Below are 27,282 nucleotides of genomic sequence, written 5' to 3'. Positions count from 1 at the left end.
TAGGTGCCACTCATTCATTTTTCTGGGGGTAACAAAGACTCACTATAACTTCTTGTGTAATTCTGGTACAATTGAGGAAAGCACTAGCAAATGTGACTTGCTGCCGTTATATTTTGACTGTTGGTGTTCTTACATTAAATTCCTCAATTATTGTAACCCAGGAATGGGTTATAAACCCTGTATACTGTTACGTTGTTACATAGTTATTGGGTTAGTCAATCTTGCATACGGTACATTCAAACCTATACTAAACTAACTGTAGATGTTGATATCTCTGTAGCCTTGCATATTATCCTTGTTCAAGAAGTCATCCAAGCCACTCTTAAAGGTGTTAAAAGAATTGGCTAACATAACATAACATCTCCCAGCAGGGTATTCCACAACCTCACTGTAAAGAACCATTGTCATTGCTTTAATTAAATGTTTCCATATATAATGTCCTATAATGTCCTCTAATGTACTTGTAAAGAGTAATCATGTCCCCACAGTGCCTTTTTTGTTCCATTACACATAAAATGAGTGTAAGTATTAAAATCTTTTACACCTTCCAAACACTTTTTTCCAGTTTGTTTTTTCAGATTGTTCACTAGAAATAATTTTTTTTCAATTTCCTTCCATTTTTGTTTTTACTGTTTTTCCTCTATTGAAGTTTTAAAATTCTCTGTCTCTTGTGTTTTAGTCTGGCAGCTCAGTATTCCAGGTGCAGATTCTGAACTGTTCCAATTTGCTACTTTAGTTGATTTTATTTGTAAATCGTATTTGTGTAATATTGGCAACTACCATATTACATAACAAGCCGTCTTTAATGAAACTTAGGGATTCTACTCAGCAGGAGACAAAGATAAGAAATGTATAAATTAATGTATCCGTTTAGAACAGTTATGGGCAGATTCGAAGGGTCAAAGTGAATTTTCGAAGTTAAAAACTTCGAATTTTGAACAATTTTTTGGGTATTTTGACCATCAAATAGGCCTAAATTCGACTTTGATTCGAAGTAAAAAAGTTCGACTTCGAAAATCGACGTAAGGGTTTAAGATGACTTTGCCATGTTAAACCCGCCAAATTGCTATGTTAGCATATGGGGACCTCCTAGAACCCATAGCCAACATTTGGCTAAGTCTTTAGAAGTTGAAGGAAAATCGCTTGATAGATCGATGAAATCGTTCTGTTCGAAGGATTTCATTGTACGATCAAACGATTTCCATTCGACTTAAAATAGACAAATTCGATAAAAAAACCTTCGACTTCGACATTCGCAGTCGAAGTAATCAAATTCGATGGTCGAATTTCGAAGTTTTTCCACTTCGAAATTCGACCCATGATAATTCTGCCCCTTACAGTCAGTGTCAGTGACCCTTTCAGAGCTGCTTTAGAAAGTCATAAAGAAAGTCATAAAGAGGTGAAAAATGAAACTTTACAGTAGAAAAATGGTCACAAACTAACTGAAGTGGAAAAAGTGTTGGAAGGCGAAGAACCACTTTAAGGACATTCTTGATGAAACTGTCCATTCCATGACATGACTTTATATCATTTATTAGGGTTGCCAAAAGAAGACATTTCCTAGAAATCCATTACCTACCAGGATGATCTGCGAACATTGAAAATAACATCATTATTTTGGGCTGCTAGTTTATGTTCAGATCATAAATAATACATTGCTTGTAATTATGTTTGCTTAGTTAAGGTGTGGAGTGGATAAAACCAGAACTCTTGCATGAATTAATTGAGCCCCGCAGTTTTCCCATATTGAGTATACACAGATTGCCTATATGCACTCGAGCATTGCATCTATGTCTGATGCTGCCTTAGGCACTGGCATCCCACCTGCTCGCCACCCCAGTCGGTGCATGTACAAGACAAGTCTTTGTGCGTTCACCAATTGGACTAAATATGTGGCCCTATGCATGTCCCTCAAATGCCTAAATCGAAAATATGGCCTTGCCTAAAGCAAGTGGTTAAACTTTTAAAGCTACGTAGAAGGTGGATCCTATATCTTTATTTCATATATGTGTGTGTGTGTGTGTGTGTGTGTGTGTATATATATACATATGTATGTATGTATGTATGTATTTTATCCTAAAAATAAGTTAAGACCCAGTACACTGAGAAGCTGAGGGACTTTGTTTAAGGAGGTGCTTGTTTCAAACATTCTCAGATGCAAATTAGAACATTAGGAGGACAGTTAAAAAATATAGGAAATGTCATTTTTTCTTGGTTGTGAAAGTAGATGTATTTTTTTTAAATAAAACTGCTTCATTGTTTTTGTATTTCCTACTTCAACCAGATATGTAGTTGCAATTTCATTGCAGTTGCTTGCTGGATTTCACATGACTGGTGAGTTTATAATTTCAGGTTGGCTCCCGTGCATGCAGCCTGTATTTAATCTAAGAGTCTGCATGGACACTGACCTGAAATACTGACAGGCAATGATAAACCCTGTGTACTGGATTAATGCTTGTCTTCACTCATGTCTAAAATGCAGTTCATTTGCATAACCTTCCTTTATGTCCCTCAGAAAGGCATTGCTATTGATAATGAGATGTTTGTGGGGATGCTAATAAACTGTGAACTATAAGTTTCAGCTTTTTTCAAGGACATAATTGGAGTGTTCAGACACAGACTGTTTGCATGTCATACAATCCCGATTTGAAATGTACAAAAAAACTCATTATGCATTTGCCCATATTTCTGGCATATCTTTCCTCGTAACACAGCTATACTGCGTTTTAATTTTTTTTAACCTAAATCAAATGTATTCTTTGCGATAAGTATTGTGTATTACAATTACCAGACATGATCTTTTTTTCTCCATATAATGGTGTATAAAGATTTTCTTGTAAGCTGCACCAGGTGGCTCAGTGCAGAGTAGTATTATATTTTGTGCATTTGTTGTTGTTAATTTTACACAGCCTGCAATATAAGAAGGTTTGTTAACTCAACTGATAAAGGGGTTGTTCACCTTTGCACTGCACATTTAATTGTAAGCATTGTAATGCCCACCAAACCTTTCTAAATGTGTTCCCATTAAAAGCAGAATCTAAGAATCTGTAAACACACACTTTTATATTCATTTTTTTTAAGTAACAATTAACTTGGCTTTATATTAATGGAGTGTGGGCATAAACCTTCAAACATGGGTATACCCTACAAATGACTTGTACATAGAGCCCTGGCTGGATTCAAACTTAGGACCCCAAACCTAAGACTAGGTCCACATGAAGGCCAAAATCAACTAGCTGAAATATGTTGGCTGATTTCAGCCCTAGCACTAGCCTCCTCTCTTTTCCACATTGAATCGGATTGGCGCAAACTGACTCTGGTTTCAACGAAGAACCGCGAGTCTCTGCATTTTGAGCTGAAATCCGACTAAGTCAGTCTAAGTCTGCGATGAGGCAATTAAATGCTGAAAAGAGAGGAAGGAAACATATTTCAGCTAGCTGATTTTGGCCCCTGTGTGGCCTTAGCCTTAGAATAAATCTTTAGCTGATGCAGAGCAGAGTGTTTTACTAAATCTAAAATAGAAAATACGGAAAAAATTATGTGCAGAACAGCATTAGCAAAGCTAAGTAGTGATGTGCAGGTTGGGCCTATACCCATGGGTCGGGCGGGTTTGGGCCGACCTCGCACATCCGTTTTTTTTTTCTGTCAGCAGCATTAGTCTACTATTTAATAACAGCATAACTTTAAGAATATGTGGTAAACTGTGTGTGTTTTTATGAAATACTTAATTCAGAATATTCTGTAACTATATAGAATACGTTAACTGTCTTACTACAATTCTAAAAATTAACACTGATCCATTTTTTAAAATAATTTTATTGTATATATTTATACTTATCAGTAAAAAACATAAAAAATTTAATTTTACGTCTTATATCTGTTTCTATAATGTCTGGGACCTGGGTTTTTTGGATTAAGAATCTTTTGCAGTATGAAGAACCATGTCTTTTAAATTTCTATGGCAAAATTTGTTTGTCTGTTTGAGCTTTCTGCATAATAAGAGTTTGCAAATAACAGATCCCAAAGGTGTCTTGTAACAAAGAAGGGATACCAATTTTTGATCCTTAAAAACTTTAGCATTGCAGGCGACCGTGATTAAGGCCCCCATTAACCAAAGCTATGTAAAAGCACACTGCAAGCACTAACGGGAAACTTTGCACCTATTTTTTTTGCACTTCCTTGATAAATCTTTAAGGCACTAGCTCATTTAAGAAAAAAAGTGACAGAAAACTCACAAGTGAAAATCCTATTGTTGCATTCATTTTAAACAAAATTTAATAAATGTGGAAAAAATAAATTGCCACTTTTTTTCTGGTAACTTTAAAAAAAATTCTTATAAATCACAACTATTTGAATTTTCAAAGATTATTCTTGAGTATAGTCAGTTTTTTCACTGTGTTTTCTCTAAAATCAAGAAAAAAAGGACAAACTGGAATTTTGACTTTTCCACTATTACATCTGTGTTTTAGATACATTATATGCACATTTCCAGAATCCCAGTGGCGCCACAAAGCCTTGCATAGTTTTTTTACCTTGGATCAATGGTTTGTATTTTGTAAGGATGCTAAATGCTTTTAATGTGCTTTGGAAGAAAAATTTGAAAGATCTTTAAGGTACTAATATAATTGGTGGACTGGGTTTTTTTGAAATGTCCATTCATGTGATTTGCAACCATGAGGATTTGGAGATGACAACTGATTAGCTTTGTGTATGGTCAGGGGGTGCATATAAGTTAGTTCCCGCTGCTTGGGAGAAAAAAGGTGGTGTCTTCATCTTAAAAAAAGTTCTTAATTCTCATCTATTCCATATTACTTAATGCAGTTGAGCCATTATTCCAGTTATTGTGAGCATAATCACCCTCCTGACGCGATCTCCATGGCAGATTTGCACACCTAGCTACGCTGGTAGTTCCACCACTGCATAATACTACTCCTTTGATTGTTAATTATTATGCAAAACATATTAGAGCGCATGTTGTTCTTAAATTCCAATTAAATTAGTAGATGTTACAACTGTATGGTTAGTTTCGAAAAACAGACAAAATGGTTTGTTACCATTGCATTTTGCGTGCTTAGTATGTTCTCTAATTATAGTTTATGTATGTACTGTAGATGTGATGCTGTCTATACACATCTTGGAATTGATTTAAATACATTTTATTTCTCCAAGACAAGGGTGCTGAAGAAATTTCCACTCTAATTGGGCTCTGTTCTAATAGCTGTGACAACAAATAACTCCATGCTTCCCCGGTTTTACTGCTCTTGGGAACATGAGATGTCTATTTTCATGTTATTTACAGAGGGTTATTTATATATGGACACCATTTGCTCGAGAGTCTTTCTGTAAATATGCTGAAAATATTTTTTCCTTGGATATAGTGTTCAAAAATGTGGCGTCTTTTAATTAAAGTGAAATTATCCTCTTTCTATCAGTATCTTAAAATATGTGGAGCACAGAATATTCCTCATGTGCATGACTGAATTTAATTCATGCTGTATTGTTTCCCTTTCCTGAGGTATTCTCCACAGCAGATTAATAAGTCATGGTGAATGGGCACTTGGGAAAGATAAGTAGTTAACATAGAGAATTTCCAGGCTCATCATTACAATATCAAATAATGTGGTAGCCTCGTATGGGTATGCATGAAAATATTAATTAAAATGAATGCTCTGGGCAAGCAAGAAGCTCCACCTTCAGAAACGCACACACACACACACACACGCACATATATATATACACACATATAAATAAAATGTTTATAAGCAAATAATATGTGATAGAACAGTGAAGGCAGGGCTTCTTTTGTTTGTACACAGCCTTTCAGGCACTGCATCTCGCTTCACTCAAACATAAAAGCATGCTGCCTGAAATATACATGGTAAGGTGGAATGACAATATTTGCAGAAAAAAAAAGTATGCCATCATTAAAGTATCCAACATTTAGCAGACAGTACCATCAAAGGATAGATTTAAAAAGTCTTTATTTGCTTCTCATTAGTGATGTGCGGGTCGGCCTTTTCCCAACCCACACCTGCCATCCCACCACCCAAGCCCGACTTCCCGGTCTCTTTTATAGACTCGCTCCACCGATGACGTCACAAAAGGGGCAGGGAGAGAGGTGCGCGTGTATAAAAACTCAACTCTGAAGATGGCATTTGGAAGGTCCCGGTAAGGAGCATGCAAGGCCGGCCCGAACTCACTGAGGGTAAACCCGCGGGTATCGGGTTGGCCCGCACATCACTACTTCTCATGGCTTTATAATCTGGACAGATACAACGTTTCAAGCCAACATGTGGCCCTTTATCAAGCATGTTGGCTAGAAATGTTGTATCTGTCCAGATTATAAAGCCATGAGAAGCAAATAGAGGCTTTTTAAATATATCCTTTGATGGTGCTGTCTGCTACATTTTGGATACTTTGAGGTGGTTGAAGTGGATACCATTTGATGTGCACCATGACTTTTTCTGAAAGTTAACTTGGTGAGTGCTGGCTGATTGTTTATGCCATCATTTAAGCCAGAGGTTCCCAAGCTTTGTGGCAGTCTATCTACAGTGGTGAATAAGGGGCAGGCTGAACACTATTTGGTGAATATTTAATTTGCAGCCATGCCTTGTAGCCTTAAATGTTTGATATAATGGTTGTTAATTTCCTAATGATGCTTACTATCCTCTCCTTTCTACCCTGAAATGGGTAAAAAAATGCTCTCATCCAACCTGAGGTATTTTTCCCTGCATCCAGTGACACAAGCAGCACAAGGCGTGCCCTTATTTCTCCCACTGGATAGTAGGGTGATGTCCATCTCATTCCTGTCCCATCTTGATGTAAACTCACACTGGCACCACTCTCTGAATGTTAGCTTTATGTATCTCTTCCCATGAATATTAACACTGATTGCTTTGGCTGTGTGTAAGTAAACAACATCACAATGCAATTCTGGATGAAATAATGTGTTATACATACAGTACAAATATTTTGTTATATTAACAGACTATTACTCCTGTGGAATAGTAAAGATGCATTACAAAGATATACTAATTCTTAAATGTTTTCATTGTACACAATTGTTCTCTAAAAGTCTCTTAAGAGTCAATTTGTAAATTCCTTAATTCTCCACATTTTTGTTTTCTTTGTCAGAGTTCGAAGGTGCTGGCAAAGAAAGAACTTTTCTATGTACCTGTGATTGGTTGGATGTGGTACTTCCTAGAAATCGTGTTCTGCAAAAGGAAATGGGAAGAAGACAGGAAAACAGTTATACAAGGTTTATATAATCTTAGGGATTATCCAGAACATTTTTGGGTAAGTAATAAGTGCAAACTGTTATTGTGTAATAAAAGGGACATTTTCCTTCTGGCAAAAATGTAGGATTCAGTAGGTAATACTAAATTATGCCTATATCTAGTTAGACTTTAATTATGCATATCTTGAATGTTCATTTTCAAATGTGTACTACATACATAATAAGATGCACTTGGTAATGAGTCTCATATTATGTAATAGTGTTCCAGTAAGTGCTTTGTGTTGGTATTGCAGCATAGGACAAACACAAGTAAGTAATGTGTATTAACATTTTTGCCAAAATACCTCTTGTACTTGGAATTCTTTGGCAATCGTCTTACTTAAAGCCCTGTGATCAACAATAGGCCCGTGTCACTTCTGGACTGTTTGGGGCTTATGTAATATAAGGTGTAGTGTTTGCTACAGTCTTTTTTTGTGTAATTTAATTTGATTACATTTTTAATTTTAAATGTATTCATAGACAATGGTATATGCATTTCAATAAGAATAAAGAATCTTTGTCTTAAGGGACACACATCTGATGTGCAATTAATATATCATTCATATAGGTCATCATTGTTTGAACCCTGCTGCATCTCCCTGTAGCTCTACAGCTTTCGCTTGAAGCGGAGATCAGCCTGAAACTCAAAAGCAGTTAGATGTATAAGAGAGTCAGATCCCCTTCTCAAAGCTTGCAGAAAATGCAGGCTATAAGAGCAGTCAACACTCCATGTGCCCAGGGCCTAAGAATTTAGAAATTAAGTAAACATATAACTTAATTTCATCCAGGGGGGTATATGATTTGCTGGTCGTTCTTTCTCATACAATGTCCTTTTATATCTATCTCTTTTTCAGCTTGAACTGTACAGTTATGGGATTCATTATCTGGAAACCCATTATCCAGAAAGCTCTCTATGGGAGACAAAAAGGCCTCCCTAAGATTCCATTATAATCAAATAATTTTTTTTAAATGATTTTCCTTTTCTCTGTTATAATAAAACAGTACCTTGTACTTGATCCAAACTAAGATAGTATTAATCCTCATGGGAAGCAAAATCATCTTATTAGGTTTATTTAATGTTTGCATAATTTTGGGAAGCAAAATCATCTTATTAGGTTTATTTAATGTTTGCATAATTTTCTATAAGACTTACGGTATAAAGAGCCAAATTACCGTTATCTGGAAAACCCCAGGTCCCAAGCATTCTGGATTATAGGTCCCATACCTATCATACTTTCATCTGCATTTATCTTGTACATGAATGCATTTTTTTTCTCTCCACATTTAGTTTTTGATCCATTGCGAGGGCACACGTTTTACAGAAAAGAAACATGAAATCAGTATGCAAGTTGCAGAAGCCAAAGGTCTCCCAAAGCTAAAGCACCATCTGCTACCAAGGACTAAAGGATTTGCCGTCACTGTGCAGAGTTTGAGAAATGTAGGTAAGGAAAGCATCTGGGAAGCCAAGGCAAATAAATTTCATTTGCTGTCACTAAATAACGTAGATTTCAATATACAACTAAAGCTGTCATAGTAGCAACAATCCTGCAATAGTTATAACGGAATAACTCTTTAGAATGACAAAACTCCATGGTCGTCTTTCCCCTTGGATGTTATTGCTGTGTTGACTTGGCTATGGACTTATAGCTTATAGCTATAACATGCACTGATTGCTATGAAATCTGCTAGTAAACAATAACTATTTTTCACCATTCTGCCTCAAAAATGTACCCCCAACCCTCTTAAGCTGGCCATAGACGCAAAGATCCGATCATGCGAATCATCGCACGATCGGACTTCCCCGTCTCCCGACCTGCCACTAACCATTCAGATCAAATTAAGTAGAAAAGAACAGATCAGCCGATGTTCTGCCCCTGACAGCAATCGTACGAAAGTTATGTCCAACAAAAGCTAGTGACAGTCTCCCACTGAAAATCGTACGATCGGCAATACATGCAGAGATATTATTGGCAGCCGACAGAAATTTTTTTACTTGTCCAATCGACCAAATGACCGATCTCCGCCGGACTAAAAATGTCAGGACTCTCCACACACGGTCCGAAAATTGTACAAATCCTCGATTCGTCCGATCATATCTTTGCGTCTATGGCCAGCTTAAGGCCAATGGTTCACAAAGTGTTTTGACTGCTGTTTGAGGACTGCTGGAATGTTGCAGATGCTAGCATTGACGTGAGGGATACTCTCTGATTCTCTCTGAAAAGATTACTGTGGTTGAATCAATGTGTACAATTGGCCTTACAACTCAGGTTTACATTAATTAATTTGGATTAAAAAAGGCAATAGTCCATCAAGTTCAACCTTTCAAATAATATCTCCTTGAAAAAGGTCCCATGGGGGGGGCAGTATTTCAGATTCACAGTTTTGTGGTGCAAAATAAAGATTTCATTAAATGTGGTCTTTTATGATGTATATATATAATTGATACACTCACATATCTAACAATACATTTATAAAATATATATCTAGCGCTCAGTCTAACCCACATTGTCACGTTGACCAGCTGCTAGTTTTTACAGTGCTCACACTTAACTCTGGAGTCATTATTTGCACATACAAAAGAAAAAAAGAAAAAAAAACAAGCCAGTGTGAATCCCTTTAAATACAAACATCTTTGTGGGTTACTGTTCCTGGGCAAACTTTGTGCCTTTTATTACATATGCTTTGTTTTCACTCCCTTGACTTTGTATTGTGTCTTTCACTTCATAGTGACTTTTGGCCAGCATTGAGACCCTCTTATTCTGTACCACTTTATGTATATCTGCCTTGCTTCCACAAGTGGGGCAGGTCCCTGCGTGCTAAAACCCAAAGATGAGCAGAACAGCTGTACAATAGTTATTGTTGAAGTACAGTATGTGTCAGTGTAAAGTCAAACCGTATAGCCATTACCCTTCATCTGCAGAAGTGCAAATTATTGTCTGTTACTATTTTATTTGTTTATTTTTTTGCAACATTTTTGGAGCAAATCTAGGCACCCGTTATCAAAGGTTGTGTCCCATAAAAGAGATGGACTATAAAGCAAGTGTTTAATAAGGGCATATGTTATTTTTTATATTTTCAGCAAGGTAGAAAGAAAATGAAACAAATACAGTTATCCCAATATTCCACCTTTTAAAAATGTGTTTGTTTTTATAAGGATGTACTGAATTTATTTAAGGAGTTGACCGAATACTAAATACACCAGAAGGAAGAGTTTGTTGAGTACTTAACATAATCCAAGTTGAGTCCTTCACTTCTCAATCTCCACTTTTATAAATATAACACACAAAATCCATGAATATCTTAAATGATATCCTTATAAACTGTGACTAGTAATGTCATCAGTTATACACAGTGAGTAGTGATGTCATTTTTGACACATGACTCACTAAAACTTGTGTATTATAATAAATAAAGTACCCCTTGTTGGAAAATATAAGGATATTAGAAGTAACCTCAGAGTTCCATGACCTGTATATAGTTATGAAACTTCTCTGTGATTTATAATATCCTTATATTTTACTATAGGGGGTACTTTATTCACTATATATTTTACATTTGTCATATATTTCTTAAATATGAATAATTTGCCCCCCTAATCTGCTTTAATATGTTGTTTATGCTGCAAATACAAACTTTATTTTAAATAAATTTAATGCAGGGATACACACAGCTCTGGTACAGTAATTTTGAAGCTCTCTGAATTATTTCGTAAATGCCTTATCTCTTGGGGATCTGAAATACCTTAGCATATGCTGCTAACAAAAACTAACTGCTCATTTGTAACTTGGCACAAATACATTACACCAGTCAAATGGGAAATTCCATCTTCTGTTACCTTGACTTATAATTGAGGTATTATGCATTTGTCGTGTTGACTGGAACATTGTCCGCCTGAAACTATTTGGCAGCTGAAGTCATTCTGTAGAGTGAAAGTTATAGTGCATTCTATAGTATTTCATTTAACTGAACACTTTACAATTTCATCTAACTGAATGAACACTTTACAATTAGCAATTGTCCTGTTCATGTCCTGTTTTACAGAAGTGGAAAAGGCTTTTAGCAACAGGATACTATTAGGTCCCATGAAGCATGAAATGTTTGTTGCATTCAGCCAGCAAAGAGATTGTCTATTTGTATGATGCGGGTCTAATGAACAGACCGACAATTAAAGTGGATCTGCAACTCCCCTTGGTTGTCATCTGCCAAAGCACCATCCACATGTCAAGAAGGTGCATTAGCAAACAAAGCTACTAGGATGGGCAGGTTGACTGCATTCTAATTGGATCAGTAAAATATTTATATTCCGTAGGGTGGTTAGGGGTTAATTTATCAAAGGTCAAATTTTAGAGTAAAGTGAATTTTTTTTAAAATTGAATACATCTAATAGTTCCGACCCGAAAACAAATCGAATTCGAGTCAAATTTTTGGCATGTGACAATTTTTTATGTCGCGCAACTTTTTTTTTCTTTCATTGGAGTCCATGGGGCGTAATTTTCACTGCGAAACTTGGCAAAAATTTGGCTGATCACTACTATTAACATCTTCTAATAGTTCAAGGGACCTTTGCCATAGAATTCTACATGAACTTGGCAGGTTTTAGGCAGTGAATATTTGAAGGGTCCGAGGTTTGATAAATCTCACATTTGAATTCAAATGTAAGTTGGTGCTTTTAAAGTTTTGACCAAAAAAATGTTTTTTCGAGAATTGGAATTTGCCAGTCAAACCATAATAAATCTGGCCATTAATAACGCAATATGGCCAGACTGCCCAAAGTAATATGGATTGCAAGCGTTAGTGTGTAGTGGCCAGTTTCAAGCAGCATGCATGCACTAACTGTAGGCCCGTTTCCACAGATAGTGTCGGACTGGCTCGGTGGGACACCGGGAAAAAACCCGGTGGGCCCCGACCCTTAATGGGCCCAATCTAAAAAAAAAAAAAAAAAGTTTTTTTAGAAGCCGCCGCGCAGCGACATCTGCGCATGTGCGAGGCACCTTTCATTCAGGAGCGCCATGACGCAGGTGCGCCTTTTTGCACGCGTCCTCTGCATCACTGTAGGGGGGTGCATCACGGTTGGTCGGAGGGGGGCCCTGAACAGTAGGTCCCGGGCTCATGCTTATGCATGAGCTATTCCTTGCCTTAAATTAGAACAACCAATAGCTGATGTGTCATGAATGTATACATGAAACTGTATTGCCTTTGTAATTCTTTGTCATTCCGATAAATGTCAAGAAGTCTCATACATTCTGGAACTATATGATATGCAGGCAGTCCCAGCGTTACGTATGAGATAGGGTCTGTATTTTTGTACTTAAGTTGAATTTGTATGTAAGTTGAAACATACATTTACTTATTGAATGCAACAAGACAGGTGTTTGTCTTAACATAGTATTTATTTTTACCTTTCTGTGCATATGTATATTTACCTTTCTGTGCTCTGTAGTAGACAACACACACCAGAGGGGATTGGGGCAGGTGGGTTATTAAAGCTAAATGCCAACCAAGCAAACCACAGTATGTTTCTTTAATAGCCCCCAAATGTAAGTGTGAGTTGTATGTAAAACGGGTGTATGTAACTCGAGGACTCCCTGTATAGTGAATAAATATCTCGCATTGTAAAATTCACTAATATTATGATCATGGAAGGTGACTTCTAATAGTACTATTACTTTCCCCAGTAATAAAGAAGTGATTCGGCAGTCAGACTGGAATTTAACAGAACAGGGCCTTGGCACAAAGATAAACTATAATAAAAAAAGAAAAGCATTAAATACTGCCCCACATACTTCTTCATTTTATATTGCATCCTGGAGAGAGGCAGAATCATTGATATAAAAATAAGGAATTATTTAAACGTTGCTAAGAATAGATTCCTTTTCCCTTCTCACCTTATATCTCAGTCCCACCCTGTATCTTGGCATGCAGGCGCAAATAAAGCCAGAGTAATGTTGGCTTTATAGGCTTCTTAGTTTTCTCAGTTTATTCTGCCACAACACCCGGAGGTGTGAGTTATTTGCAGAAGAAAATTGTGTTAAGTGTTAATACAATTTTGTTTGTAATCTCATATGGATGCTTGATGTTGAAATGCCTGACAATCATAGTAGTTGATGAGATGAAGCCAGTTTAGGATTATCCGTCAACAAAATACGAAGTAAGCACACAGTATAATCCTTCAGTTAACATGAAGATTTAGGGAACAGTGCTGTAACTATGTGACAAACCCTATTAAATAAATCCTTCTTTATAAAACATAATGCTCTTTATCTCTTGCAGGAGTCCAGTGTTAATGTGGAATGAATTATTCACACGAAGGCTGCCCCTCCAGTCTGACATTGGCAAACATTTTGTAACACAGCGCCAAAGCAGAGGGGAAGCCTTTGAATGAATGATTTAACCCAAGGAAACACCGAACCCCCTGCAGCCTGCATACAGTGATTTATGTTCTGTCCACGAAAGTAAATGCAGGAAAAAACACTTAAACGGACAAGCAAAATAGATTTTTTCCTTTGCTTATTGCTACTTAAACTGCAGTTTCTGTTTCTGGTTACCATGTTTTACCCACAATACAGGGTTTTTCCAATAATTTCCGTGTAATTGCAGCCTTGAGGGGAAAATGGGCCTGACTCAATTGCGTGCTATGCATTAAAGGATAAGTACACATTTAAAACAAGTGAATGTAAAATTGATAGGAGTGCTATTCTAAGCACTTTTGAAATTTATATTTATTATTTATGTATTTTGAACTCCAAGATATAAAGGGATAAATGTACTTTTAATATAAATTAATTTTGTTACAACAGCTCCACCTGGTAGAAGTAGTCAATTAACACAGGCACCGAGGAGCGGCTTTGTACCTTAATGAAAGGCATTTTTTTGCAGCGTGACTTTTACATGTCATTATGTCTGTATAAATTTACTAATGAGCTCCAAGATTGAAGCTCAGAATAGCTCATCTAGTATTCATTTCAGGTCGGTTGCACCGCATGACATTTTTTTGCCATCTAGTAGATGGTTAATTAGATTTAGCAATTGCTAGTGTGCATTATTTTTCTATGATATCATTTTCGAATTTCTTGTTTTCCCAGTTTCAGCTGTATATGACTCAACCCTCAATTTCAGGAACAATGAAAATCCTACGTTGCTTGGAGTTTTAAATGGAAAGAAATACCATGCAGACCTGTATGTCAGGTGAGCAGTTCTCCATGTGGCTTCTTGTACCTCAAAGTGAAACACGTGTTGCTTTGTTATTTAAAGAGTCTCTTCAAAGTAAATACTTGCCTAAACATTACATTGAGAATATGCTAAGAAGAATCTGCTGCTGGTTTTTTTTTTTTCAGGGACTAGTCATAGCCCACAACCCAACCTCATCCCCACATGCAACAAAGAATGAGTGTGCTCAAACAAGAAGTTTCAAAGCTTGCTGGGGTAGGGCCATTAGGCAACTCATGGCACTTTATTGCAGTCAGTGTCATATAGTCATAATCTTACAAAAGGCTTGTTTTGTTCTTACTACACTGTTAAGCAACCATAAACCGCGCAATAGTGTAAAGTATTCTTTTGTTTTAGCGACAATTTTGTAGTTTAATTCATAATATTGCTTCTCATGAAGTAAACAAATTTGCTTTTGTACTTATTGTCGATTTAAGAAGCTGTTGCTTCCCTCTCTCAGCCCCAACTCTGGTTATTGGTCTTGTACTCTCTTCCACATCTTATACTCTCTTTTTGTACTCTCGTCCACATCTTGTACTCTCTTCTGCATCTTGTACTCTCTTCTTGTACTCTTCCACATCTTCGGTTTCCTTCAGATCCTCTTTCTTCCCTTTGGCAATTTACTGCTTTCTGGCGCAGTTGGCGTGAACACCGGACTGGCTCCAACTGCGCATACGCCAAATAGCTTTGTGTCAGTGGTCCTGAAGATGGAGAAGTGTGATTGACATTTGATGACACTTTTTTGCATTATGCGGGCGGGGGACAATGGGGGGTAGTGAATGGGGCTTTTCTCATTGGTGGTTTAATTCTCCTTTAATACAAAGTCTATCTCTAGCTAATCCCTCTGTCTGTAAGGTTAATTTATATTTAAGTAAATGGTAGACAAGGCATTTTGACATCTGCAGAAAAAAGCAACCAACCCCCACCATCTTTTTTGGAAATGCACTGCCTTCAGCAGACAAAGTGGTGACAGCTGGGCCTCCACTCAAGAAAGCATTTTTGAGAAGATGCCTGCCATCATCACTTATGCTTTTAATAGCACATATCTCGTATATCTCTATGGAAGAAGGAGACGGGAAAATAAATTGCGTTTTGACTGCCACTGTTTTTGGACTAACCCTCCCACCAACACCCCCCATAGACTTACATCAAAATCACTTGACACGCATTTGTACCAGTACTTGTACTACAACACTTAGGGGCCGATTCATCAAGAGTCGAATATCGAGGGTTAATTAACCCTCGATATTCGACTAGGAACTAAAATCCTTCGACTTCGAATATCGAAGTCGAAGGATTTAGCGCAAATGCTGCGATCGAAGGATTATTCCTTTGATCGAACGATTAAATCCTTCGAATCGAACGATTCGAAGGATTTTAATACAACGATCGAAGGAATATCCTTCGATCAAAAAAACTTAGGCAAGCCTATGTGGACCTCCTCCATAGGCTAACATTGACTTCGGTAGCTTTTAGATGCCGAAGTAGGGGGTCGAAGTTTTTTTTAAAGAGGCAGTACTTCGACTATCGAATGGTCGAATAGTCGAACGATTTTTAGTTCGAATCCTTCGATTCGAAGTCGAAGTAGCCCATTCGATGGTCGAAGTAGCCCAAAAAACACTTCGAAATTCGAAGTTTTTTACTTCGAATCCTTCACTCGAGCTTCATGAATCGGCCCCTTAAAGTGAGAATTTTTGTAAATAATCAATTACGAATTATGTATTGATTGTGAAATAATCAAGTTACTCTTTACAATGTGCCTCTCAGCAATGCAACTCCTGTATGAAGAGGGGCAGATTGCCGAGAGGGAAATGAAGATTAACTCTTTTGTATCAGAAACAGTACAGAATCTATAACTGATTATATTTAGATAGTTTCCTATTTCCATGAAGTGATGCTAATTACATTTTCACAATTTAAAATTTGTGAATAAAAATGAAATGGTATTATTAGACTAACAGTGTGACTGTATCTCTTTAAATCTTTAATTTAGACTTTGTGCTAATGATTTGATGACTAGATTGCCTTCTTGTCCCATGTCTCAGGAGAATCCCATTAGAGGAAATCCCAGAAGATGAGCAGGAATGTGCCAGTTGGCTGCACAAGCTTTATCAGGAAAAAGTTAGTATTCCCACTCATTCATACACTGAATAAATATCTGCCCAGACATCATGATGTCAGTGGTTAGATGGGTTTGTAATGATTTGTTAAACACTTCATGGGGTAGATTCACAAACGGGTGAATTTTTGCCAGCTTCGCACAGCTCACACCAGTTTGCCAAGTGCAAATGTGATATGTCTACGCCAATGCACTAATATGCAGAGTTTCGTCCTGGGCACCGAACGCTGGCGATTTTTCGCTAGTATTACTTTGCCAGTTTGAGCATTTCTTAGCGAAGATGCGCCAGCGTCCGTTTGTGCCTAGCGAAAATTCACTAATGCTTAGCGCTTAGGTCAATCTGCATAGGGTGGGGTAATTTAAAGTTGTATAGAGGTCTTTATTAGAAATGTTGGTGCAAATGCTTGAAGTTACCACTTTTTTTTACAAATGTCCAGGGAACCTTAATAAAGACAAGAAAGTTAATATGAGCCCACTATAAAATTAATGTTCCATATGTTATGAAATGTTTGGAGAAAACCGGTTTACCCAAAAAAGTTTGTTAGGACTTTTGCAGCCAATCCCGCTTCAAAAAAGGAAAAGTCGACAGCGTTTTTGGAACTTTAATGCATTTTTGGCACACAGGTTATGATGTAAGTGACAGAAGATTGAGTAAGATCTAGCTGCTTTTTAGCACTTCAAATCTGGTGAAAATCCACACTTTGCTCAACTTGCGGAGTAACAACCTTTTGCCTAGCAAATTGGCGTCTGCGCCTGTTAGTGAATTGGCAATGTCCCTGTGGGTGGCAACGCTGGTGAATTGTCGCTAGCGTTAGCCACTTCGTCCTTAAGTGAATCTACGCCATGTTGGTTAGTCATTTAGAATGAATTCTTCACCAACAGTTGTTTATCATAGATGACATAATAAAGAATGTTACCCATATTGATGGCTTTCGATCTCTGTACCAGTGCTATACATTGTGCTTTTCCTTCTGGCCTGCTAACAATGGGAGCTAAGGCTTGAATTTGTATATAAACTCCAGGCCAGCTTACCAGACCTCAGTACTGTCTCCCTGATTTAATTTAAAGCGCTGGGAAAGAAAATATACAAAGGCCTGTGGTTGGTACTTGGAGGTGAGCCGGGACTGGTGTGATAGAAAGGTAGGCAGTAATGATGTGCGGGTCAGCAAAAACTCAACCCACACCCAACCCTAACCCACAAAACTTGCACCTGATTCCTACCTTCAAAATGTTGTCGTTGTAGGACCTGCACCCTACCATTACCAGTATCTTCTTGCTTTGTGTGCTATTTCTGTGCACGCCTCTGGTTCCAAGACAGGTACTCCTCAACAGTGGAGGAGTATACTTCCCCAGTCTGACCCGCACCCAACTCTAACACGCAATGGTTGGCCAAATTTTAACTCAAACCCACCCAACTGATGGTCAACCCACACATCATTACTTCAGAACTTTCTATGGCTTGACAGTGCTAGGAAACTATCATATTGGAGAACACAAAAAGATTGCTAAATGTGTAAATGTACACTTAAGTATGTTCAAAAATTAAAGGGAAAATAAAACTACTTTTTGAGGAGCTCATTGAGTTGGGCTTATGTAGAAAAGCTGCATAGACACACACACACACACAACTCAGTGGGCTCATGTGGAAAAAGGGGGTATTTCTTCCCTAATATTTCTAGCCCTAATATGGCTACTACACTATAATATTTACTGTATGCACTTTTTAGCTTTAATTCAGTCACCTGCTAGACAAACTGTAGAAGTTTTAAGAAAAAGTTATTTTCTTTTTTTTTAATCTTAGGATGCTTTTCAGGAGGAGTACTACAAGACCGGCATCTACCCAGGGACTGCAATTGTGTCACCAAGGAGACCATGGTCCCTTATAAACTGGATATTTTGGGCCTCTATACTTTCATACCCCTTATTTAAAGTGCTTGCAAACATGATTAACAGTGGATCTTACTTTACCATTTTAATCTTTGCGTTATTAATGGTTATCGGTAGGTGCATACATTTTATATACTTCAATTAACTTGAATGCGGTCTTATTAAAGTACCTGTGAGACTTGTGCAAAGTAGTTTAAATAAGGCAGAAATCTGTATGTTTCCCTAAATAAAATCGCAAAAATAACCCTTTCCACTTGGCAGTCTCAAGTCGCCTGCACTGGCTTTCTAGTTACTTGTCTTTGTGGGTTTGGCATGTGCTTCCCTCTCTACACTGGGCTCAGAGCCTGGCACTTAGGAAAAGCACTTTCTATTTATCATTTTTTCTTTAATGTTCACTAAGGGCTGATCAATAAAACCCTTATGGGAGAAGGAAAATCCTATTTACTTGGGGGGTGCCAAAAGTTAGGTACCCCCAAGTGATCATTTTTATTTATTGACCTGATATTTACTTACCTGACACCCCGGGCCGGTGCTCCTATCAGCAGAAATCTGGCTCGGCCCAGGATTCTTCCAGCGAGTTTACACTCTGCACTCCTGACTGATGGGTGACAAAATTGGATTAGATCAAGAAACCAGAATGGGACAAGAAAACCGTGATTTCAATAGCAATTACATTTGCAAATAAATGAATATAAATAAATTAATAGAATAAAATCTCTAATGAATCTTCATTAGAAAGTTGCTTTGCATTAGACTTCCTTTATTCATGCAAAAAAAAAAAAAAATAGGCAAAGGCCCCCTTTAAAAGGGTTGTTCACCTTTTGAGTTTATTTTTAGTCTGACGCAGAGAATGATATTCTGAGACAATTTGCAATTGTTTTTTTCATTTTTATTTGTTTGTTTTTTTGGTTTATTTTGTTTTTTTATGCAGCAGCTCTCTAGTTTGCAGTTTCATCAATCTGGTTGCTAGTGCCCAGTGAACCCTAACAACCATGCACTGATTTTAATAAGAGACTAGAAATAAATAGGAGAGGACCTGAATAGCGATACATTTGTAGCTTTGCAGAGCATAGGTTTGTTTTTTAGATGCCCAACTGAATGCTGGAAAGAGTCAAAAGAAAAAGGCAAATAATTTAAAACTGATATATATATAATAAAGACCAGTTAAAACCATTTAAAAAAGTTGGCCATTCTATAACGTACTAAAAGTTAACTTAAAGGTGAAGCACCGCTTTCAGTTACTGCTCTGAATTGCCGGTTAATATCCTGCTGTGGCGGCTCAATTGCACTCCAGACAGCAGCTTTTAGGGATATGCGGGAGGCCTGTTTATTTGCATTCTTATTATAGTATTGTATTATTATTTCTCCAAAACCATTAAAGGATCCTAATATAAAAAAAGCTTTAATGAGAAATGCTGAACAATCCACAAAATACATGAAAACATTGAAAAATGTGTTTTGTTTTTTGGACAATTACTAGTGAACAAAAGAATCCGAAAACTTCCAAATGGCTAAAAAAATGGCCAAATAGGATCAATGCAGCTCACGTTGACTTCTACAGAGCCTTGACTGCTTTTACTTGCCAAAGTTTTTTTTGTGGTTACACTTTATAAACCTTTGATTTTTTGGGTTTTGGAGAAATAAAAAAATAAAAAAAAAAACCTCATTTTTTAGAGGAAATTAGATTCAGGAAATACCTGTAGGTTTCAGTAATAGAAATGTACAGAAATAAGCAGGAGACCCTTGTCCTGTCCTTCATAGATACACAACATCTGAAGCTCACACTGTAGCCGTATGAAATCCAGTCGTCCTCTTTGCTAATAGTCCTTTCTATGAATTACTTGCCAGTGTCTGTAGGTGTTCGGAGAATGATCGGAGTCACTGAAATCGACCGAGGCTCGGCTTATGGCAACCGTGAAAACAAACAGAAGCAGAAATAGCGGCACAGAGACTTGTTACACCACAAAGGGAAAATCTTCTCAACACTGGCTTAACTCCTCCAGATTGGAAGTGCGTTGTAGGTGCATATCACAGTGACTCACAGTTTTATATTCTTTCTTCTTGTGGAACCGGAGCAAGAATTTTAGCCAATTTATTTTTTTTGTTTTTTTAAAAACTATGACTGTTCCCGTTTAGTGAATGTTGAAGTCACCGGAAAACATTTCCACTGCCTATATCTGTGTTACTTGCCTTGGTACAAAATAAACCATTCCTCAACCTCCTAACCTGTTTCCTGGGCTCTTCTGTATTCATAAGCTCCATGTTCATTTCCATTACAAACATCCAGTTGAAAGGCTGTTGATGGTCAAAGTAACAAAAACAATTGCTAACACTTCACATTACATGTATGGGATCCCTTATCCGCAAACCCGCTATCAAGAAAACTCTTGATAGCAGGGCCGGAACTAGGGGTAGGCAGAGTAGGCGGCTGCCTAGGGCGCCATCATTGAGGGGCGCACTTTAAAGAGGATTTTTTTTTTGTTTTTCTGTTCGTTTTTTTTCAAGCGCTTATTTAATTATATAATCATGGCACTCGAGTCGGTCCGCCGGGCGGAACAGAATTCACCCAGTGGAGGAACTACCGAGGCCCTCACTCCCTCGGGCCCACCGCAAGTTCAGGCGTGCGCAAATCCGCACGAGGGCCCTGCAATGTCTCCGCCTAGTGCCTGTAGATACAGCAGAGGAGCCGGGGATGGACGCTGTCAGTACCGCAGCGAGCGGTGCAGAAGGTAAGTGTTGGCAGCTTTTCCCTGCTGGGGAACACCCTGATGCCTTCGCTACTCATCTGACAGCTTCACCCTGGGGCCTTGGCTTCCACCCCGCTCTGCTCCTAGATCTGCCCTCAGGACAGGAGCGCAGGAAGGAGGGCAGCAGCCTGGGATAATAATGATTTGCCCTTCTGCTCTTTCTGTGCCAGCACAAACTTTCTTTTCCTCCTCCAGGGCAGCATCGTGCCAGCTCCTAGAGAGATTCCAGGCCTTGGTACAGCCAACTCAGGCAGAATTCTCCAGTACTCAGAGGCCACCTCTCAATTCCAGGGGGTGCTCATTTACAGTAAGATGCCGGCTCTCAGTACTGCTAGGGTGCCACCTCTCAATGCCAGGGGGTGTTCACGTTCAGTCAGATGGCAGCTGTCAGTACAGCTCGGAGTCAACTGTTAGTGTTAGCTTGGGTACCAACCTCTCAGTGCCAGGCAGGTTCTAGGTTTTAGAGAAGTGAAAACTCAGCAAACAATGGAGGTGCCCGCTCTGGGCACAGGGGAGTGCCATTTCTCACTACATCCACCATTGCTTTTGCGATTGCCAACACCCAGTACTAACAGTTGCCCTTGGGGTGCCAAGTCCACCATGCCAAATCTCAGTGGGGTATGCAGTCGTGCAGGTGTTTGTGCCAGGTAAGGTGGGTAGGGCAGTATGATTTGATTTATTTTTGGCTGCTGCTGCTGGCACAGGTAAAGATTGAGGCAAGGGGCAATGTGATGGCTGCTGGGCTTGTGTGCCAGGTACAGGGGGCAGTATGATGGATGGCTGCTGGCACAGGTACAGGGGAGCAGTTTGATTGGCTGCATATACATATTTCGGTGGGAAATGGTAATGCTCTACGGGGGGGGCGCTAATTGAAGCCCTTGCCTAGGGTGCAAAACTACCTTGGCCCGGCCCTGCTTGATAGTATGAGAAGGCTGTCTCCCGTAGAGTACATGGATCCATATTGGTGGCAAAACAATCCTATTCGGATTATTCAATGTTAGAACAATTTGTCAGAGGGCATTGTATCAGTTGTATCATTCCGCCTTAGAGCATCCAATATATTGGCAGAATCCTTTTTAAACAACACATTTTAATAAACCTGCCTGGGAAGGAAGTTCTTTGCCAATACTGAAGCTTCATATGAAAGTAAATGAAAATGCTCGTCACAAGTGGTACATTTTAACATTAAAGCTCACTGTAACATTCCAAGATATATACAGGCCCATCATCCAGGGTATTACGGGGGGTAGTGCTGGAAGAGAAGCTGCACTAGATAAGTACAACACAATCGTTCCTTTTTAATAACAGTAGTGGCCAATAGTGATGGGCGAATCTGACCTGTTTTGCTTCACCAAAAATTTGCCGAAATGCAGTGAAATCTATGGACATCAAAATAATTTTGACACTTGACTAATTGCTTGGCTATTGCGAAACTATGGGCGTCATTTTTGCAGCAAAATTTGTTGGAAAATGTCTTTCATCGCCAGTGGCCGAGCACAGAGCAGCTGCCTGGTAATTATGTTTTTGCCTTACCTATTCTTTACTTTTTCCAAATTTGCTACACTATTTGCGGACTGTGAAGTTAGGGATTCTGTTAAGGATTCTGCTTCTAATTGGACCAGTGTTGTTAGTGGAGTACCGCAGGGCTCTGTACTAGGTCCCTTGCTTTTCAACTTGTTTATTAATGACCTGGAGGTGGGCATTGAAAGTACTGTTTTTATTTTTGCAGATGATACTAAATTGTGCAGAACTATAGGTTCCATGCAGGATGCTGCCACTTTGCAGAGTGATTTGTCTAAATTAGAAAACTGGGCAGCAAATAAGAAAATGAGGTTCAATGTTGATAAATGCAAGGTTATGCACTTTGGCAAAAATAATATAAATGCAAGTTATACACTAATGGCAGTGTGTTGGGAGTTTCCTTAAATGAGAAGGATCTTGGGTTTTTTTGTGGCTAACAAGTTGTCTAATTCTGGGCAGTGTCATTCTGTGGCTACTAAAGCAAATAAAGTTCTGTCTTGCATAAAAAAGGGCATTAACTCAAGGGATGAAAACATAATTATGCCTCTTTATAGGTCCCTGGTGAGGCCTCATCTGGAGTATGCAGTTCAGTTTTGGACTCCGGTCCTTAAGAGGGATATAAATGAGCTGGAGAGAGTGCAGAGACGTGCAACTAAATTGGTTAGAGGGATGGAAGACTTAAATTATCAGGGTAGACTGTTAAGGTTGGGGTTGTTTTCTCTGGAAAAAAGGCACTTGCGAGGGGACATGATTACACTTTACAAGTACATTAGAGGACATTATAGACAAATAGCAGGGGACTTTTTTACCCATAAAGTGGATCACCGTACCAGAGACCATCCCTTGAGACTAGAAGAAAATAACTTTTATTTGAAGCAACGTAGGGGGTTCTTTACAGTGCGGACAGCAAGGTTGTGGAATCCACTTCCCCTCACTTTTTACACACTCCATGTAGTGCCCCCTGCTTCTGCCAATCGGAATTCGGAGCTTTCTGGATAACGTGTTTCAGTATAACAGATCCCATACATGTATTTATAAAGCACCAACACATTCTGCAGCAGTGGTAAAATGTGTATACAATCAATATACAGATTACATACAAAAGGAAAAACCAACTGACAACCGATACAAGCAGAAAAGAGGGCCTTGTCTAAAAGAGCTTACACATATACTCTTGTACAATCTCATCTGAGAAAAACATTTAGAGGATAAACTGATTAATTAAAGGAACAGTAACACCAAAAGATGAAAGTCTTGAAAGTAGTGAAAATATATTCATTTGTACTACATTGGTAAAACTGACATGTTTGCTAGAGAAACTCTACAATAGTAGCTGTGTTGTGTATCTATGGGGACGGCCATTCAAAGCTGAAAAAGGAGAAAAGGCACAGGATTCACAGCAGATAACAGAAAAGTTCTGAAGCATCACATTGTATATTGTGCTTGAATGGCTGCCCCCATGTCTACACAGCAGCTTGTTTATATACACTATAGTTCTATTTCTGCAGCAAACCTATCAGTTTTACCGATGCAGGGCAACACTACATTATATTGTCATTCCTTTAAAACACTCATTTTTGATACTGTTCCTATTAGAATTCTTTTCATTACATCAAAAGCTATCATCATAATAACAGCTATAGAAAATACTGTGACATAATCACTGCAGACATGTAAATTAAATACTTTGACTTTTTAATGTTACTGGCCTATTAAAACCTTGTAATGTAACTTCTAGGGGCATATTTATCAAGGGTCGAATTTCGAATTGAAAAAACTTCAAAATTCGAATTCAAAAAGACCAACTGAAATTAAGTTGAAGTTTTTATTTTGGTCGAATAGGTCCATATTAGGCCAAATTCGAATCGTACGAATCAAAGAAATAGCGCATTTGATCAATTTGATTCAAAGTTTTTCCCAAAAAAAACATTTGATTTTTCAAAGTCCACCAATTGACTCCAAATAAGTTCTAGGAGTTCCCCCATAGGCTAAAACAGCAATTCGGCAGGTTTTAGATAGTGAATGGTCTAAGTCAAATTTTTAAAGAGACAGTACATGATAAATTTCGATATTTGAATTTTTAAATTTGAATTGAATTTGGATTTTCCATAGTTGAAGTACACAAAAAATAGCTTGAAATTCGAATTTTTTTCATTCGTAAATTGACCTCGACCTTTGATAAATCTGCCCCCTAAGGTATCTACTATAGATGGAATGACAGAGGATCATAGATGATATGAGGTGTCTTAGAGGCTACAATTTAGGTAAACCTATTGGGCATCAAACTGGTCAGTGGACTCCTGGCCTTCATATTTAGGGTGTTCAAACTTGGTACCTAATGCTATGTGGGAGATAAGATGCTTCAAAGTGGAAGCTTTAAGGTGATTTTCTGAAATGTCATCAAAATCGTCAACATTTTGCGGTTTGATACTTTGGAGTAGAAAGACGTATTTACCAATTTTGGATTCAGGGGAGATGTGTACTGTGATGACTTTAGCCCAACCTGGAATTTTTTCTGTTGGCAGACATGTCCATGACATCCAATCAACGATTAGCTTCATTCAGCCTGCTGCAAGAAAATGTGTCAGTTAATAATGCTGAATTCTGCACTGAAATCAGTTTTAAAAAAAGCAAATTTTTTTTTATATTTGATTTAGAAATTTGGCACGTGCTTAGATATTATATCTATTTCCCAGGTGCCCTCAATCATGTGACTTATGCTCTGGTAAACTTCAGTCTTTACTCTTTACTGCTACACTGCAAATTAGAGTGATATCAACCTCTTCCTCCCCCCCCAGCAGCCCATCAGCAGCCTAACAACAGAACAATGGGGACATAGGTTACTCATGATGCACTGTGTAATTATGTTGCCATAAATATGTACATGTAGTGATGCAAAGCACCACTAAAAATTATGCTCCACATAATTATGCAGTAACCTATTCTAGTGAGAATTGCCGGTGCTATATTGAAAATGCAGCATATTTTAGCCATGTGTTGTAGCTACCATTGAATTTGCACTGCATTTAATACTCAGTGGAGTATTAATGGCAGTTTTCAACCAATGGCAAAAAATGCACTGCCCTGCGTGGTTTGTTTTAACATAATGCATGTGTTTGCCATTTGGCTAATCCAATGAATTTTAATCTAAATGCATCTTCAAGGGAGATTTTAAAACCATGGCGTTAAAATCCAAAACGCGACAGGCATAATATGTATGAATTCTAACAAAGAGAAACAATAAAAACAAATTTGTTGTGGGTTTACTTTTTCCAGGCAGGTAAATATTACAGCTGAAAAATATAGCATCATACCTTTACCACAATGAAACTGGACACAAATTACTAAAGTTCACAAATCAGTACAATTGGTTTCAGCCAGTCATCAGGGAATGTATGTTCAGCAGCACATATCCCAGCAGCCTCACTTCTTCTCTTTCAACTTCCAAACATTTCAGGATGCTCAATAGCAGCTGCAATAGAACAATGAATCCAATTATAAATACTACAAAAATCATATACTGCCTTGTTTCGCTATACAGACAAATACAGTCATATCATATGAAAAAGTTTGGGAACTCCTCTTAATTCTTAGTTCAGCCAATGATAAACAAAACTCAAAAGTGGCAACCTTTTAATACATAACATGCCTTACGGATTTCAGCAGTGACATAAAGTTTATTGGATTAACAGAAAATATGCATCATAACAAAATTAGACAGGTGCATATATTTGGGCACCTCAACAGAGCAATTACATCAATACTTAGTTGAGTCTCCTTTTGCAAATGTAACAGCCTCTAGACGCCTCCTATAGCCTTTGATGAGTGTCTGGATTCTGGATGGAAGTATTTTTGACCATTTGTCCATAAAAAATCTCTCCAGTTCAGTTAAATTTTATGGCTGCCGAGCATGGACAACCTGCTTCAAATCATCCCATAGATTTTTGACGATATTCAAATCGGGGGACTGTGACGGCCATTCCAGAATATTGTACTTTTCCCTCTGTATAAATGCCTTTGTAGATTTCCAAGTGTGTTTAGGGTCATTGTCTTGTTGGAACATCCAACCCCTACTTCAACTTTGTGACTGATGCTTGAACATTATCCTGAAGAATTTGTTGATATTGGGTTGAATTCATCCGACCCTCAACTTTAACAAGGGCTCCAGTTCCTGAACTAGCCCCACAGCCCCACAGCATGATGGAACCTCCACCAAATCTGACAGTAGGTAGCAGGTGTTTTTCTTGGAATGCGATGTTCTTCTTCCACCATTTACGCGCTTTTTGTTATGACCAAATAACTAAATTTTCATCAAAAGTCTCATCAGTCCAAAGCACTTTGTTCCAAAATGACTATGGCTTCTCTGAATGATCTTTTGCGTACAAAAAGCGCCTCTGTTTGTGGTGCAGAAGTGCAGAAAGGGCTTCTTTCTCATCAACCTGCCATACAGATGTTCTTTGTGCAAACTAAACTGAATTGTAGAACGATGTACAGATACACCATCTGCAGCAAGATGTTCTTGCAGT

The 27,282-nt window shown here is 38.1% G+C and overlaps 1 protein-coding gene and 1 long non-coding RNA gene across 3 annotated transcripts in view; one reads left to right on the top strand and one right to left on the bottom strand.

Annotated features, from left to right (window-relative positions):
* The window catches only part of agpat4.S (1-acylglycerol-3-phosphate O-acyltransferase 4 S homeolog), a gene marked incomplete at its 5' end in the record, with an annotated part of 29,325 nt that extends 8,612 nt beyond the window's left edge, over nt 1-20,713 (top strand). The window contains 6 exon segments of the mRNA NM_001091572.1: nt 7,135-7,296; nt 8,565-8,718; nt 14,359-14,461; nt 16,528-16,603; nt 18,403-18,601; nt 20,337-20,713. Coding sequence (NP_001085041.1) covers nt 7,135-7,296; nt 8,565-8,718; nt 14,359-14,461; nt 16,528-16,603; nt 18,403-18,601; nt 20,337-20,428 — 786 coding nt within the window. The 3' untranslated portion in view covers nt 20,429-20,713.
* LOC121394201 lies at nt 14,682-26,290 on the bottom strand. 2 transcript variants are annotated; one of them, XR_005961549.1, is made up of 4 exons: nt 26,071-26,290; nt 25,212-25,325; nt 19,002-19,086; nt 14,682-15,183 (listed from the first exon to the last, which is right to left on the bottom strand). It is a non-coding gene; the product is annotated as an uncharacterized LOC121394201 (long non-coding RNA). The 2 variants fall into 2 exon arrangements; XR_005961548.1 differs by lacking the exon at nt 14,682-15,183 and having other exon boundaries at nt 18,566-19,086; nt 26,071-26,278.
* Nucleotides 26,291-27,282: the final 992 nt, after the last annotated feature.

Source organism: Xenopus laevis, chromosome 5S (assembly GCF_017654675.1).
Source record: "Xenopus laevis strain J_2021 chromosome 5S, Xenopus_laevis_v10.1, whole genome shotgun sequence".
NCBI lineage: Eukaryota > Metazoa > Chordata > Amphibia > Anura > Pipidae > Xenopus > Xenopus laevis.
The sequence above is the reverse complement of the archived record's forward strand: the minus strand, read 5'-3'. Positions and strand labels throughout refer to the sequence as shown.